The sequence below is a fragment of the Myotis lucifugus genome, unplaced genomic scaffold, assembly GCF_000147115.1.
Source record: "Myotis lucifugus unplaced genomic scaffold, Myoluc2.0 scaffold_72, whole genome shotgun sequence".
NCBI lineage: Eukaryota > Metazoa > Chordata > Mammalia > Chiroptera > Vespertilionidae > Myotis > Myotis lucifugus.
In genome coordinates, this window is record NW_005871120.1 from 5,027,849 (window position 1) to 5,042,538 (window position 14,690).

A 14,690-nucleotide genomic window follows, 5' to 3' on the forward strand; every position below is an offset into this window, starting at 1 on the left:
CCTCCTACTTTCAGGCACTTGACTAGGAGTTGGGTAACTGGTGACCCGTGGCCTGGTCCTCTTCTCCTTCCCGCCTGCGAGCACCCTCACTGCAAAGGCTCGGTGGCATCACAGAGAGCATCCCAGGGCCGCAAGCCTGGGCCAGGGTGATGGGGTGCACTGAGAGCCTCCCTACCTGCTGTCACAGCCTGCCAAGGAAAGGGTGAGTGTGGGAGGGGACAGCCAGGTCCCCATGTGAAGAATGGGGCCCAGTGGGGAGTTAGAGGAGGAACTGGCCCCTTCCCTGAAGGGAGGTTGTCCATTCGGTCCCTAGCACTTCCATTGCCCACTCCACTCCCTACTGCCTCAGTCTCCTGCAGAGGGTGGGTGGGATGACAGGAAGGGGGCGCTCAGTTCCAGGACTCAGGCTCTGAGAGGAGGCTCATGGACCCTCCAACGAAGAAAGGCCAGGGCCCTTGCCCCTGCTGAGGGGACCCACAGACCGGGGAATTAAACAACAGAAATGTATTGTTTCACAGTCTGGAGGCTAGAAGTCTTCCGAGAGCTGCGAGTGAGAATCTGTTCCATTCTTCAGGATTGGATTAGGGCATGACCTCATCTTAACTAAATACAACTGCTACGGTCTAATAGCTGAGTTGTATGGTATGTGGACTATCTATCTAAAAGCCTAAGTAACCGAGCGACCAAACGACTGGTCACTATGATACACACTGACCGCCAGGGGCCAGACGCTCAATGCAGGAGCTGCCCCTGGTGGTCAGTGCGCTCCCACAGTGGGAGAGCCGCTCAGCTGACCTTCGGGTGCTAGGCGCTGGGCGGCAGGTGCAGCTGGGCGGCAGGTGCAGCTGGGCCTGGATGAGCGGGGAGGGCTCAGGCTTCTCAAAGGCCACCTGCTGCTTTGGTCACTACTACATCCTTCGAGGGATATCGGACTGCCGGTTTCAGCCGATCCCCACAGGGCCTGGCCTGCAGGGATCGGGCCTAAACCGGCAGTCGGACACCCCCCGAGGGATCTGGATTGCAAGAGGGCGCAGGCCAGGCTGAGGGACCCCACAGGTCCATGAATCCATGCACTGGGCCTCTAGTATCTCAATAAAGCTTTTACTAAAAACAATAACAAAGAGAATTAGGCAGGATGGCACTGGTGGACACACTGATGGGGCATTTAGGGACAGGCAGGACCATGTCGAGGAGGGCTCTGGGTTCTACTTGTGTCCTGGGGCCTTCAGAGGAGGAGGACAACAGGTAGACACTCCCTTTTGCTGCCTGCCTCTGGTGCTCACCGGACACCCAGGGCCAGGGCCCTGGAGGCAGCAGGACACACCGGTTTGGTTGCAGAAAGGAGGGCCAAGCTGGTGCTGCGGACTGACAAACCATGAACCTCGAAAGTGGTTGGGCCCAAAAGGACTGAGGTCCAGTTTCCAGAACACCAACCTCCAGGCTTATAGGTTGGGTGGAGGGGCAGAGAACCCCTTGAGGGAGACTGGGAGGGAATGCAGGGATGGGCGGTGAGCCCAGAGGAGGGATCGAGGAGGAGGTGGTCAGTGCCAGAGGGCGAGCTCTGAGAAGCATCTGCTGACTTTAATGAAAAGGAGGTCCTTAGCGCCACCCTACAGAAGTCTTCCTGACAGAGGACATGGGGACAGGAGGCTGGGCTGGGGCCAGAAGGGGGAGTGGGGTTATGAGAAACATTTCTATGATGCTCACCTTACAACCTAGGGACAGGGACTGGGGACTGAGACTCCTACAGCCAGCCACTGCTCCCCACTTTTAAAATTTGAGTTCCTTGTTGATAATTTCACTAATCCTTGTGAACTTTTAATTTTAAATTTTATAATTGAGACATCGATGTGAACTGTCATGCAAAGGGGCACAGAGACACCACCCACACCACATGGTGCAGCCATAACAGAATAAGGTTTATTGGCGGAAACTAGCAGCAGAGTGGGAGCAGGGAAGGAAAGCACAACTCCTCTGAGATGACGCTGTCTGCAGAGGGGACACCAGCTTCCAAGAGAGGGATCCGCCCTATGTACTTTGCCGTGACAGTGATGGAGCAAGGGACATCTCTGTGGCTTTCGAACCATGGAGGAAGTGGACTTAGAAGACACTTCTGGAGTTCAGTAGCGAAGTGGCCATGGGGCCACCCAAGGTGATGGGAGTGTGCAAATTCATGTCCATCGGCATCCTTAGTGTGAGCAACACGGACCATCCATCTGTCCTCCAAGGTCAAAGCAGGTGTGGCGAAGAGTAAGAGTGTACCAGCTCCGTCAATATGAACGTCCAGGAGGAAAGAGAGGCCTGCATCCTCTTTAGATTCTTCTCACACTGCACCCCAACTTCTGGGTGCCTAGAGCCCAGCCAAGGTGACAGCTGTGGGGCTTAGGAGTAGGGAAGTCGCCGGCCTGCAGACCCCACGGGAGAGGCACAGGGCAGGCTCTGCAGGTGGCAATGGCTGGGGCTCAGTGCTTCTCGCCAGGCACCTCAGGCCTGTGTGAGGTTCCAGTGAAACTCCATTTTCCGACCATGCGCCACTGAGATACGTGGACTGTGTGGCTTTGGTGGCCTCTGTTGTTGCCAAGGGGATGTGGATGTACACACCAGCTCTGCATGGTGAGTTATTAAATAAGGTTTATTGCGGGACATGAACAAGCAGAGGGACGGTGGGGGACGCTGAGATGTCACCGTCCCATAGAAGGACGGTAGGCTCCATGGCCAGCTTGCCAGGAGAGAGAGCCTGCCGTCTGTGCTCCCTCTGCAATTACAGGATGAGGGCCAGGAGCCTTGCTGTCAAAGACAAGTCCTCATGAGCAAGCAGCAGCCCCTGCCTCCCCTGGACCTGCGAGGCCAGCTCTCTGCTGTGACCAGGCTGGAGAAAGAGATGCTCGCCTGCCGCCACCCAGGTCTGCCTCTCCTCCTGCCTCAGAGGAACGTGGCTGACCCAGGACACTGCGGCCTCAGCCAGGTGGAGTCTGCTCCATGCTGACTGCCTGTGGACATCCGTGCTGGCTCCCATGGCCAGAAACAACTCCTGCCATGGGATCATGGACATTGGGTTTAAATGGGAAAACAGTGAGGGAGAAAGTCTGACAGTGTGTAGTGGCGCCTCTGGTTGGCCGGCTCTGTAACTGAGGGATGGCTGTGTCCCAGCAGCAGGTGGCCAAGGGGCACAGGGGCCCACGTGGCACCTGCCCAGAAAACACCTGAGTGGCCGGAGCTCGGCAGGGCAGGTCAGCTGAGCTCCAGAAATCGACAAGTTCCCCACACGTGCCCTGGCCAGAGCAGGGCCACACCCAGCGGGAAAGTCCTTGGCAAGCCTCGTGCTCTGGAAACAGATAGGTGTTTGTGGCTTGGGGCGGCAGAACAGGGAAGACTTTGTAAAAAGATGCTTCTTCAGATCTTTCGGAGGTCAGGCCTTCCCCACATCACGCACACCTTCAAGCTGCCAGCTCCTCGCACTCCTCTTCGCCTGCGTGAAGACACCATCAGGTATTCCTCCTGGAGGCCTCCTGAGGAGTGTGACAGCTGTTGATGCTTCGAAAGAGTGAGAAAGAGCTTTTGTCCAGCAGCAGCTAGTTTGGTGGGAAATGCCAGGGTCCTGTATGGACATGAAGTATCCTTGATGCCGGCGACACCAGTGGGAACGGAGACGGGCCTCACTGAGACTCGCTGTTGGGTTTATGTGATTACAAAGAAACACATATTCATTATAAAAACCCAAACATTGCAGAAATAGGTAACACAGAAAGTTAAGGATTCCTGTAATACCTTTCCTTAGAGAAAAACCATCCGCTAGATCATTTTTATACACACATATATGCATACATCATATCAATTCCTTTAAAACATGAGATTGCTCCATTGCCATAAAACTTGGGAATCCCTGGCTTTCCACACTAGCAAGTTCTGGGAGGAAACACCAACATGCCTACGAAGTCCCATGTCCTGCTCTGGAAGTCTCTGGGCCCTTTCAAGATTCTGTCAGGAAAGACAGTTTTCCTCTGTTACTGCGATCGGTTTAGAAAATGTTTACAAATCCCTTGATATTCCTCATTCCAAGCGGAAGAGCGTGATTCCTCTCCCTTGGGTGTGGTGACTGACTTCTAATGAACAGAGTAAAGCAAGAGTGACAGGATGTGACACTGGTTATAAAGCCACTGTGGCTTCCTTCCTTTTTTTTTTTTTTTTTAAAGGGAAACAGCCTGCCTAGCTGGCTTGGCTGTGGATAGAGCATCGGCCTGAGGACCAAAAAGTCCAGGGTTTGATTCCGGTCAAGGGCGTCAAGGGCACATGCACAGATTGCGGGCTCGATCCCCAGCAAGTGGTGTGCAGGAGGCAGCCAATCAATGATTTTCTCTCATCATTGATGTTTCTTCTAACTCTCCCTCTCCCTTCCTCTCTGAAGTCAATAAAAATATTCAATAAATAAGTAAATAAATAAAAATAAAGGAAAACAGCCTATTGGAAATATAATTGACTGGTCAAATTTTTATTTATTTATTTTATTGATTTCGAGAGAGAAGAAGAGGGGGGTGGTGGAGAGAGAGGTTTATTTGTTGTTCTACTTATTTTTGCATTCATTGATTGATTCTTTTAAAAAAATATATTTTATTTATTTTTTACAGAGAGGAAGGGAGAGAGATAGAGAGAAACATCGATGAGAGAGAAACATCGATCAGCTGCCTCCTGCACATCTCCTACTGGGGATGTGCCCGCAACCCAGGTACATGCCCTTGACCAGAATCAAACCTGGGACCTTTCAGTCTGCAGGTCGACGCTCTATCCACTGAGCCAAACCGGTTTCGGCCATTGATTGATTCTTATATGTGCCCTGACTGGGGATCAAACTCGCAACCTTGGCATATCAGGACAATGCTCTAACCAACTGAGCTACTTGGCCGGGGCTTCCTTTTTTCTTTTTCTTTTTTTCCTTCTTTTTTTTTTTTTTAAGTGACCTAGCAGTTTTGGCTTTTTAAAATATGTTTTTTTAAAAAAAATTGATTGCAAAGAGAGGGAGAGGGAGAGATAGAAACATCCATGATGAGAGAGAATCATCGATTGGCTTCGTCCTGCATGCCCCCTACTGGGGATCGAGCCTGCAACCAGGGCATGTGCCTTGATTGGGAATGGAACCATGACCTCCTGGTTCATAAGTTGATGCTCAACCACTGAGCCACACCAGCTGGGCTTTTTTTTTTTTTCCAAACAGCTTTATTGAGTTATAATCACATACCATATGGTTCACCCATTTTAAGTACAGAATCTGACTGACAGTTTTAGTATATTCACAGAGTTGTGCGGCCATTATCATAATTACTTTTAGAACATTTTCACTACCCCAAAGTCCTCTCCCTCCTCTTCTATTTTTGGGGAGAGTTTGTGAAGGATTAGTGTTAATTTTTTGAATGTTTTTTTAAAATTATTTTTTTGTTGATTTTTTTTAGAGAGAGGAAGGGAAAGTGGAACATCAATCAGCTGCCTGGCTGCCTCCTGATGCCCCTGAGCAGGGACAGCCCAGACCCGTGCCCTGGCGGGGAACTGACCCAGCAGCCTCTTGGTGCACAGGACGACTGGCCAGGGCTTTAAATGTTTTTATTTATTTATTTATTTGAGGCAATATTATTTTATTTCTTCAAATATGTTTTTATTTTAGAGAGAGAAAGGGAGAGGAAGAGAGAAACAACCTCCCGCAAGCCCACAACCCCGGCATGTGCCCTGACCAGGAACGGAACTGGCGACCTTTCGGTGCATGGAACAATGGTCAACCAACTGAGCCCCACTGGCCAGCGCTCTTTAAATGTTTAGAAGTCACCAATGAAGTCATGCATCTGAGTCTGGGCTTTTCTTTGTGGGAAGTTTTAAAATTACTAATTCATTCTCTTATTATAGGCCTATTTAGATTTCCTTGAGTCAGTTTTGATAGCTTGTCTTTATAGGAATTTTTTCATTTTATCTGTTATCTAATTGGTTGGCACACCATTGTTCATAGTATTCCCTTAAAGTCCTTTTTCTTTGAGATAGATAGTAATGTCCCATCTTTCACTCATAATTTTAAGAATTTGAATTTTCTCTACCTTTTTTTTTAAAAATATATTTTATTGATTTTTTACAGAGAGGAAGGGAGAGAGACAGAGAGCTAGAAACATCGATGAGAGAGAAACACCGATCAGCTGCCGCCTGCACATCTCCCACTGGGGATGTGCCCACAACCCAGGCACATGCCCCTAACTGGAATCGAACCCGGGACCCTTCAGTCCGCAGGCCGACGCTCTATCCTCTGAGCCAAACCGGTTTCGGCAATTTTCTCTACCTTTAAAAAATATTTTTGGGTCAATTTAGCTAAAGGTTTGTCAATTTTGTTGATCCTTTCAAAGAACCAAGTTTTGATTTAGTTAATTTTCTCTTCTCTATTTAATTTCTATTCTTATCTTTACTATTTCATTCCTTCTACTTTCTTTAGTTTACTTGTCCTTTTTTGTTTTTTAATATATTTTTATTGATTTCAGAGAGGAAGGGAGAGGGAGAGAGAGATAGAAACATCAATGATGAGAAAGAATCATCAATCCTGCATGCCCCACACTGGGGATGGAGCCCGTAACCGGGGCATGTGCCCTGACCAGGAATCAAACTGTGACCTCCTGGTTTGTAGGTTGATGCTCAACTACTGACTGATCCATGCTGGCCAGGCTACTTTGTTCTTTTTCTAGTGTTTTAACATGTAAGTTTAAGTTATAGAGTTGAGATCTTTCCTTTTTTAATATAAGTTTTATAGCTATAAATTTCCCTCGAAGCATTGCTTGGTTGTATCCCATAAGTTTTGTTATGCTGTGTCTACATTTTGTTCATTTCAAAGTATTTTCTAATTTTCCTTGTGATTCCTCTTTGAATCATTGGTTATTTGGGAGTGTATTATTTAATTTTCATATATTTGTGAGTTTCCCACATTTCTTTCTAGTTACTGATTTCTGGATTTATTCCACTGTGGTCAGATAATACACTTTGTATGACTTCAATCTTTTTAAATTTATGGAGTCTTGTTATATGACCCAGGTACGGTCTATCCTGAAGAATGTTCTATATGAGTTTGAGAAGAACTCTGCTATTGTTGGCAGTTTTCTTCTTGTTCTGCTCTCTCACTCATTTTGGGGGAAGATAGCTGACATGTTTGAGGACATTCAAGCAGCCCCCAGAGGACTCCATATGGTGAGAAACAGTCCTCCAGCTCACAGCCATTTAAGTGAACAGGTCATGTTGGAGCTATTCCTCCCTCCCCACTTGAGCCTTCGGAGGACTGCAGCCCTGGCTGACATCTCTTCTTCAACTGTGAGAGACCCTGATCCAGAACCACCCAGCCCAACCACTCCTGAAATCCTGACCCACAGAAACGGTGGGAGATAGTAAATATTTGTCATTTTAAGCCTCTAAGTTTGGGGTTAATTTGTGACACAGCATTAGATAACTAGTATAATTACCCATTAATCTGCTGGCTTTCAGGAGAATAACTCTTGAAGCACAGTTGAACTTTAGTCAGCAGTTTTATCTTTTCTAAGGAAAAAAAATGGAAAAGCTAGATTAATAATTTTTTTCTTGTGGAAGCTGCTACAGCCAATGACACACACCTTGTAATGATGACATCAAAACCTTGAGGATAATGAAAAGCAGATAAAATGATGCTGATTTGGGGAGTCATTGGGAAGCCCCAAATTAGCTGTGCCCAGTAAAATCCGCTATTTGAGATTCTCAGAGTCATTCTGTAGCCCTTGTCATCAAAAAGATTGGGATTAACCAGATATCAAAGATGATCCACCCTTTACCATGCCAAAGGCACTCCATAATGTCTACTTCCTGTTTAAACCCAACAGTGGCTTTCTCTTGGAAATCTCTTTTTTTCTTTTTTTAGGTAGAAATCAAGTTTCTTTTGGTTATTTTATAGCACTTGAATTCATTTCTGTATTTTATAAGATGTGGCCGTAATGTTTACATGAATTAATAGGAGGCACACACTGCTTCCCAGAGACCGGGTTTATATGCTGTTTATGTACAGAGAACCCACTCGGTTCACACAGTTCATTATTTGCAAAACTTTACGTGTGTGTGTGCATATGTGCACACATTAGTACATTCTTCCAGGTGGTCTCTATTTTTTTCATCATATTTTCAATCAGTAAAAAACTAAGACCTCTGGGGGGTAATGTGGGGATAAGGACACATATGTAATAACTCAATCAATAAAGAAATTTAAAAAAATAAAGATAAAATGCCATTCCAAAACTCTAAAACACACACACACACACACACACACACACACAAAACTAAGACCTCTTACAATAAAAGAAAGAGAAAACTGTAGTTTGTAAGGATGGGACAGATTTAGGTGTATTTTCAGGTTCAGGAGAAGAAGCCAATAGAGAGGACAGATAGAAAATTCTGGAAAGCAGAAATGCCCTGGCAGACAGTGCCTATCCCCTGAGGTGTCTGAACTTTGAGCTGGCAGAGACCAAGATCCCACAGGTCTTTTTAATCTCTTCTGCACCCCCCACCCCCTCCCTGTTGGTACCTGGATCCTCCTGCTGGGCTGCAATGGGAAGCCGCTCACGCCGCCTCAGGGCCTCCAGGCCAACCAGATCCGGCATGTGGCAGTGGGCGCGCATCACCGTCACCTGCTGGCCCTGGGTAATGGCCCGGCTGCGGCAGCCCAGCCGGGCCTGGTCCCGGCACATCCAGTACACCTTCTCACCAGCAGCCTTCTCCTTCCTGTAGAGGAAGCACTCGTGCACCAGGAACCTGCCCCCGAGGGAAGTCTTCAGGAACTCCAGCGGCTGGGGGGGTCCTAGAAGGAACATCACGCGGTGAGTGGGGTGCCTGGGCCGGGCCTTGGAAACAGGGGAAGGAGCCTGGGTGCCAGAGACGGAAGCTGTTTCCTTCTTCCCACCAGCCTGTGCCAACCGGAAACTGTCAACCCCCGGCAGGACCACTCTGGTCCCTGCCCTCTACCCCTGTCTGTGCCTCAGGGACCTGGGCTGAAGCTCAGGTCACCAGCCCTGACACCTTCAAGTGGAGACTGGCTGCCTAAGGGCTCTGGTGCTGCCTGGGGAGGCTGGCCTGCAGCCACCCAAATCCTGAGTTTCCTGCAAGCCTCTCCGGACTTGGCTTGGACCCCACATTTGATGGCAAGTGCCCCAGGACAGGGGCTGAGCTGGAACATTCTGGGAGCCCAAGGCTGGTCTGAACCTTTGGCCAGCTGGCAACCAATCAACTCTCTCTCTCTTAACACTTTTCAGAACCTTAACTGAAAGGTCATGCATGTTGGGGTTGGGGTGGGGAAGGTGAGGGGAAGGGAGAGACAGAGGAAAACAGAAACAAGAGAGGCCCAGAGAACAGACAAAGGGTCCCCAAGGTGCAGGCACGTTGCCCCATACATGGGTGCTGAGCACAATCATGCCACCCTGGCCCACCCCATTCCTCCAGGGGTCTGAGCTGGTTTCTCTTACTGACAACCCATCCCGGACTGGGCCCAACGTGAGTGGGGAACCCAGAGGGAGCCTCTGCCCACAGGGAACTCAGCCAGTGGACAGACTGACAGGCATGGTTGGACCCCACTGGACATGGCCATGGATGGGAGGTCCTAGCAGGCAGCTCCGCCTGTGTTTTGGGGCTGGCCCCGGGGGCTGCCCGGCCAGCAGGGAGACCAGGGCCCAGCGCCCGCCCACACCTGAACCTTCCCTCAGGACTTGGGTGGGGAACGGCTCGCGCTGCTTCAGGGCCTCCAGGCCCCCCAGGTCCGGCGGGTGGCAGTGCCTGCGCATTACCATCACCCGCTGGCCCTGGGTGATGGCCCGGCTGCGGCAGCCCATGCGGGCCTGGTCCCGGCACGTCCAGTACACCTTGTCGCCAGTGGCCTTCTCCCGCCTGTAGATGAAGGACTCGTGCACCAGGAAGCTGCCGCCCAGAGGGGTCCTCAGGAACTCAGGGTCTCCTGGGGAGAAACGGGGGGAGCAGTCAGGGGAGGGAGAGCCCGGAGCCCAGGCCTTGGAACAGAGCAATGAGGTGGGCAGGGGCCCTGTTCTCAGACCCGCGCAACATGGTTCGAGGAGTGACCTCCACAACCTCTGCCCCAAGCTGTACCCACTTCCTCCCAGCTAGAGGGCCCTGGAGCCCCGGACACAGATACCCACCCACCCCCAGCTTCCAACCCAGCCTCGCCTTAGCTCCAGGGGCTCCTTTCCAAAGCCTGGCAGGGAGGGGAGATGAGAGGCTGGTGAGGTGGAGGCCCCTGGAGGCAGAGGGCTGTCCCTCCATCTCGTGGTGCTGACAGGAAAGGGGTGTCTTTGCTATATCTCCTAGCTTACCCAGGTGGCTGCAATGGGGTGCACACTGGCCATGCAGTCCCCGCTGAGTGGGAGGGTAAGCGGACAGCCACTCCGGGGGACAAGTAATCAGCAGTACAATAGGCACAGTGTGGAGCGCACAGCCGACTCTCCAGGGAGCCAGGCTGGGTGGGGATTTGACGCTAAGGCAGCAGGAGGAGGCAAGCAATAGTGTGAATGTGTTGAGACGGAGGCAGTTAAACGCTTCTGCCCAAAGAACTCCCTTCCCTCTGTCCAGGTACAGGGACCACACAGAGGGGCTGGAGACAGACCGGGGAGTCTGTTTCCCCACAGCAGAGGACGGCCCTGGAGAGGTGGGGTGTCTGGATGTGGCTGGAGCTGGGTGACCTCAGGGCATGTTTCTGTTCCCCTGGCACCCAATGAAAATGTCCCCCGAGGAAGGCAGGCACAGAGCACCAGGACAGGAATCGGGAGAGGGGAGGGGCGGGCCGCACAGCAGAGATGCTGACAGAATGGTCGAGGCTGGGGGTGAGGGGTGGGCTGTGATCAGACTTGGCAAACCAGCCTGTAGCGCAGTGGTTCTCAACCTTCCTAATGCCGCGACCCTTTAATACAGTTCCTCATGTTGTGGTGACCCCCAACCATAAAATTATTTTCGTTGCTACTTCATAACTGTAATTTTGCTACTGTTATGAATCGTCATGTAAATATCTGATATGCAGGATGTATTTTCATTGTTCTCGACCCACAGGTTGAGAACCGCTGCCAGGGGAAGCCACTGACAACAGTGGAGTCCAGTGGCCAAGTCTGGGAGCCTGAGGTCCCTCTGAAGATGGGTCCATGGCAGCGCCACGCAGGGCCTGGGTGTGGGTTGTTTGTATGAAGAACAACCTTATAAGGGGGTCTGCGCCTGGGGAGGAAGAATCTTGGGGTGGGGAAAAAGGAAGTGGAAGTCTGCATTGGGACTGTGACACTTCTTACTTGTTTTCCATGCCCCAGGCCCAGAACGGGGGCAGCCAGTCTTAGCCCACTGTGGGAGGGTCCTCCTGTGGGCACTGGCCCATCCTTGCATAGGACCACTTCAGAAAGCTGTGGTCATTCAATAACAGAGACCATATAACCAAGGAAGGATCTATAACCCGGAGCTCTGCAAACAGCCACACTCTCCATCAAGATACCTTCGGACACACATGGTCTCAAAGTGCGGCCTCCAGGGGCCCTTGCCGGGCTAGTAACGAGAGGAGGGACTTCAAAAGACAAGGAGGTAAACCAAGCAAGAGAAAGAGAGACCTCGAGATGAGGTCAGCTAGGGGACCCCAGTCAGACTGGAGCAGAAAGCCTGGTGAGCTGCCCGCTGCTGGGTGAGGAGGAGACGTGTGAGGAAGGAGCGATGGGCACGCAGAACACTAGGTGGACAAATAAAGCAGCTGCTCAGCTGCCTGGAAAACAAAGAGCTGTGTGAGGGAGAAGCCGTCGCAATGCATGCCCAGCTCAGCGAACCCATTTATACAATAAAGCGAAAACGAAAACTGCAGTAACTGCACTGAAAGGATGGGGGCAGCAGGTAACAGCTGAGTCCTCTATCTTTACCAACACTTCCTCTCATTAGAAATCAAAAGAGATTCAGTTGATGATGGTAGAAGCTCGTTTCAAGAAATAGGGTACCCCTGGCTGGTGTGGTTCAGTGGTTGGAGCGTTGTCCAATACACCAAGGGGTGGCAGATTGGATTCCCGGTCAGGGCGCCTACCCAGGTCGCAGGTTTGATCCCTAGTCAGGCACAAGTGGGAGGCAGCCAATTGATGTTTCTCTCTTACTTTTTCTCTCTAAAAATCAATAAAAAAATAAAAGAAACAAGGGAAAGAGCTCAGAATTATTATTTGGGGTGGGAATTGGGAGTGAGGATGGGGCGGGGCTGCCGTGTGCCTTGTAGCTTCATCTCCAGGTACACAGAAGTTACATGGAAATGGAATAAAGAGTCAGAAAGAAATACAATCAGAAATCTCAACTGCCCAGAAAACCTGAGAGAACTTTAGGGCCAAAAAGTTCCTAATTTAGAAATTAAACAACTGATAACTTCTGAAAGAGAGGCAGGTGTCTCCCAGACATGAGTGCAAAGCTGGGTAAGTAAGAGAAGGCAGGGCCAAAGCTGCTCTTCTTAGCAAGACGAGGACAAGAACATTTACGTTATTTACATCTTATACCTGTGAGAGTCCAAAAACCAGGCCCTCTGGGGCTGACCAAGTGGACAACGATGGAAAGAGAGGGGCTGCGACCCTCGTCAATGGCTCCCTTAGGGCAGATGATAGATATTTATGGAGCAGAGCAGAGGAGAGAAGTAGTTGGCTAATTACATGAAAATACCACCTTCTGTCTTTAATCACGTGGTCTGTAGGATGTGCCTGTTACTCAATACTGTATTATCCAATCACACTGTAAAAGTGAGAAACTGGCCGTGTGGAATTAGCTTCCTCTATGAATTCTTAAGAAAGAAAAGGGAGGAGGAAGAGGAAAGGAAGGCTGGGTTGATCACGTGCTGTGGAGATGTGGGGGCAGCTTGGGGCTGGTCTACCACCTGAGTGAGTGGGACGACCTAGAGTCACCCCGAGTCTGGTCAGGGAATGTGGAGAGGTGGTGGTGGAGGAGTGGAGGCAAGGAAAGGGAAAGGCAAGAGGAGAGCTCCTGGTAAGGTACGGGAGGTGCCTGCTAAGGGACATGGGCGTCAAAAAGGAAAGGCTGGCTGATCTCCTGCCTGTCCCCAGACCTGCTCCCCATCTGTCTTACCTGAACTCCCCCTCTGGCCGACACCAGGGCGTTTCTCCCGCTGCCTCAGGGTCTCCAGGCCCATCAGATCAGGAGGGTGGCAGTGGCCTCGCATCACGGTCACCTGCTGGCCCTGGGTGATGGCCCGGCTGCGGCAGCGCATGCGGGCCTGGTCCCGGCACGTCCAGTACACCTTGTTGCCAGCGGCCTTCTCCCGCCTGTAGAGGAAGGACTCGTGCACCAGGAAGCTGCCCCCCAAAGGGGTCCTCAAGAACTCAGGGCCTCCTTATGAGAAATGGGGTAGGTGGTCAGCAAAGGCTGAGCCAGGCCTGATGCCACCCCCTCCCGCTCCCAGGCCCTCAGGATGTAAGACTTGAGGGGGCCCCGGCTCTGGCCAGTGGGCTTGAAGGACTCACCCAGGCCCTTTTCCTGGTCCCTGGTGGGAGATTCCTGCAGGGCCTGCGGCTTCGTGTGCTTTCTGGGCCGGGGCCTGGTGAGGGTCAGGGTGCCAGGCCCCCTGTGGTACAGCAGGCTGTCCACACCTTGGAGCAGCTTGTTCACTTGGCCCCCAGGGCCGCCTGGCCTGGCCTTCTGCGTCTCCATGGTCTTCTCCTGCTGCCGCCGGGCCTGCAGGCCCTCCATGTCGGGCGGATGGCAGTGGCCGCGCATCACGGTCACTCGCTGGCCCTGGGTGATGGCCCGGCTGCGGCAGCCATGAAGGACGTGGTCTCGGCACGTCCAGTACACCTTGTCTCCCACAGCCTTCTCTCGCTTGTACAGGAATGACTTGTGCACCAGGAAGCTGCCCCCATAACAGGTCTTCAAGAACTCGAAGGGCGGGCGCTCTGTTGGGGAAGGAACCAGCAGTCACAGTGGTCAGAGGGGCGGCGGTCAGGCCGTGCTGCTAGTGGAATGTGTGGCCAGGCGTGCTCTGTCCAAATGCAGCCCACTGCACCCCGCCCAGCAGCTCAAGGGGGAGTTGCAGTTCCTCTTCTGCAAGATCATATGCCCAGGTGGTCCAAGCTGGCTCTGACTCCACAGCCTATGCCCTCACGCACTCCAGGCCATACTTTTTCTTAGGGTTTATTTGAAAATGTTATCTAATTTTTGATTTATACTTGCACGCGCCATAAAATACAGATGGTACCAAAAGATACACAATGTAAAACAAGTCCCTGCCCCGGGTACTCAGAACAGCAGTTGTTTTAACAGCGGTTGACTCCTTTCCAACCAGCCTTTGGGACCAAGCCCACCACCCAGTTGTGGGTAATAAAAACTGCACAAAAATTCCGCCTGCAAGTTACTCAGAGCCACCACATGCTGGGCCAGTGCTGAGCACTGCCCACTTGTCCAACACCTAATCTCCCTGACATTTAGACTATGATCCATCCTAGGACAAAGCTCCCAAAACTGCAGAAATTCAGCAAATGTTCTGAGGCTACCCAGCTACATGAGATGGGGCTGGAACGTGAACCTGGGACCCACAGCTCAAAGTTCTCCCACCAGGTTGACCTTCCCAAACTGCCCAGGTTGCTAGAATCACACGGAGCCCATTAAAACTCATGATTCTGTGGCCTCACACCAGACCCTGCTGTGTCAGA

General features: G+C 51.3%; 1 protein-coding gene across 1 annotated transcript in view; it reads right to left on the minus strand.

The window, feature by feature from the left end:
* Positions 1-1,898: 1,898 nt before the first annotated feature.
* The window catches only part of FLYWCH1 (FLYWCH-type zinc finger 1), a 32,676-nt gene continuing 19,884 nt past the window's right edge, over positions 1,899-14,690 (minus strand). Inside the window, exons 6-11 of the mRNA XM_023755319.1 lie at positions 13,506-13,932; positions 13,111-13,374; positions 9,713-9,976; positions 8,558-8,830; positions 7,473-7,545; positions 1,899-3,669 (exon numbers count right to left, since the gene is read on the minus strand). Coding sequence (XP_023611087.1) covers positions 3,657-3,669; positions 7,473-7,545; positions 8,558-8,830; positions 9,713-9,976; positions 13,111-13,374; positions 13,506-13,932 — 1,314 coding nt within the window. The 3' untranslated portion in view covers positions 1,899-3,656. The remainder of the gene's footprint in view (positions 3,670-7,472; positions 7,546-8,557; positions 8,831-9,712; positions 9,977-13,110; positions 13,375-13,505; positions 13,933-14,690) is intronic.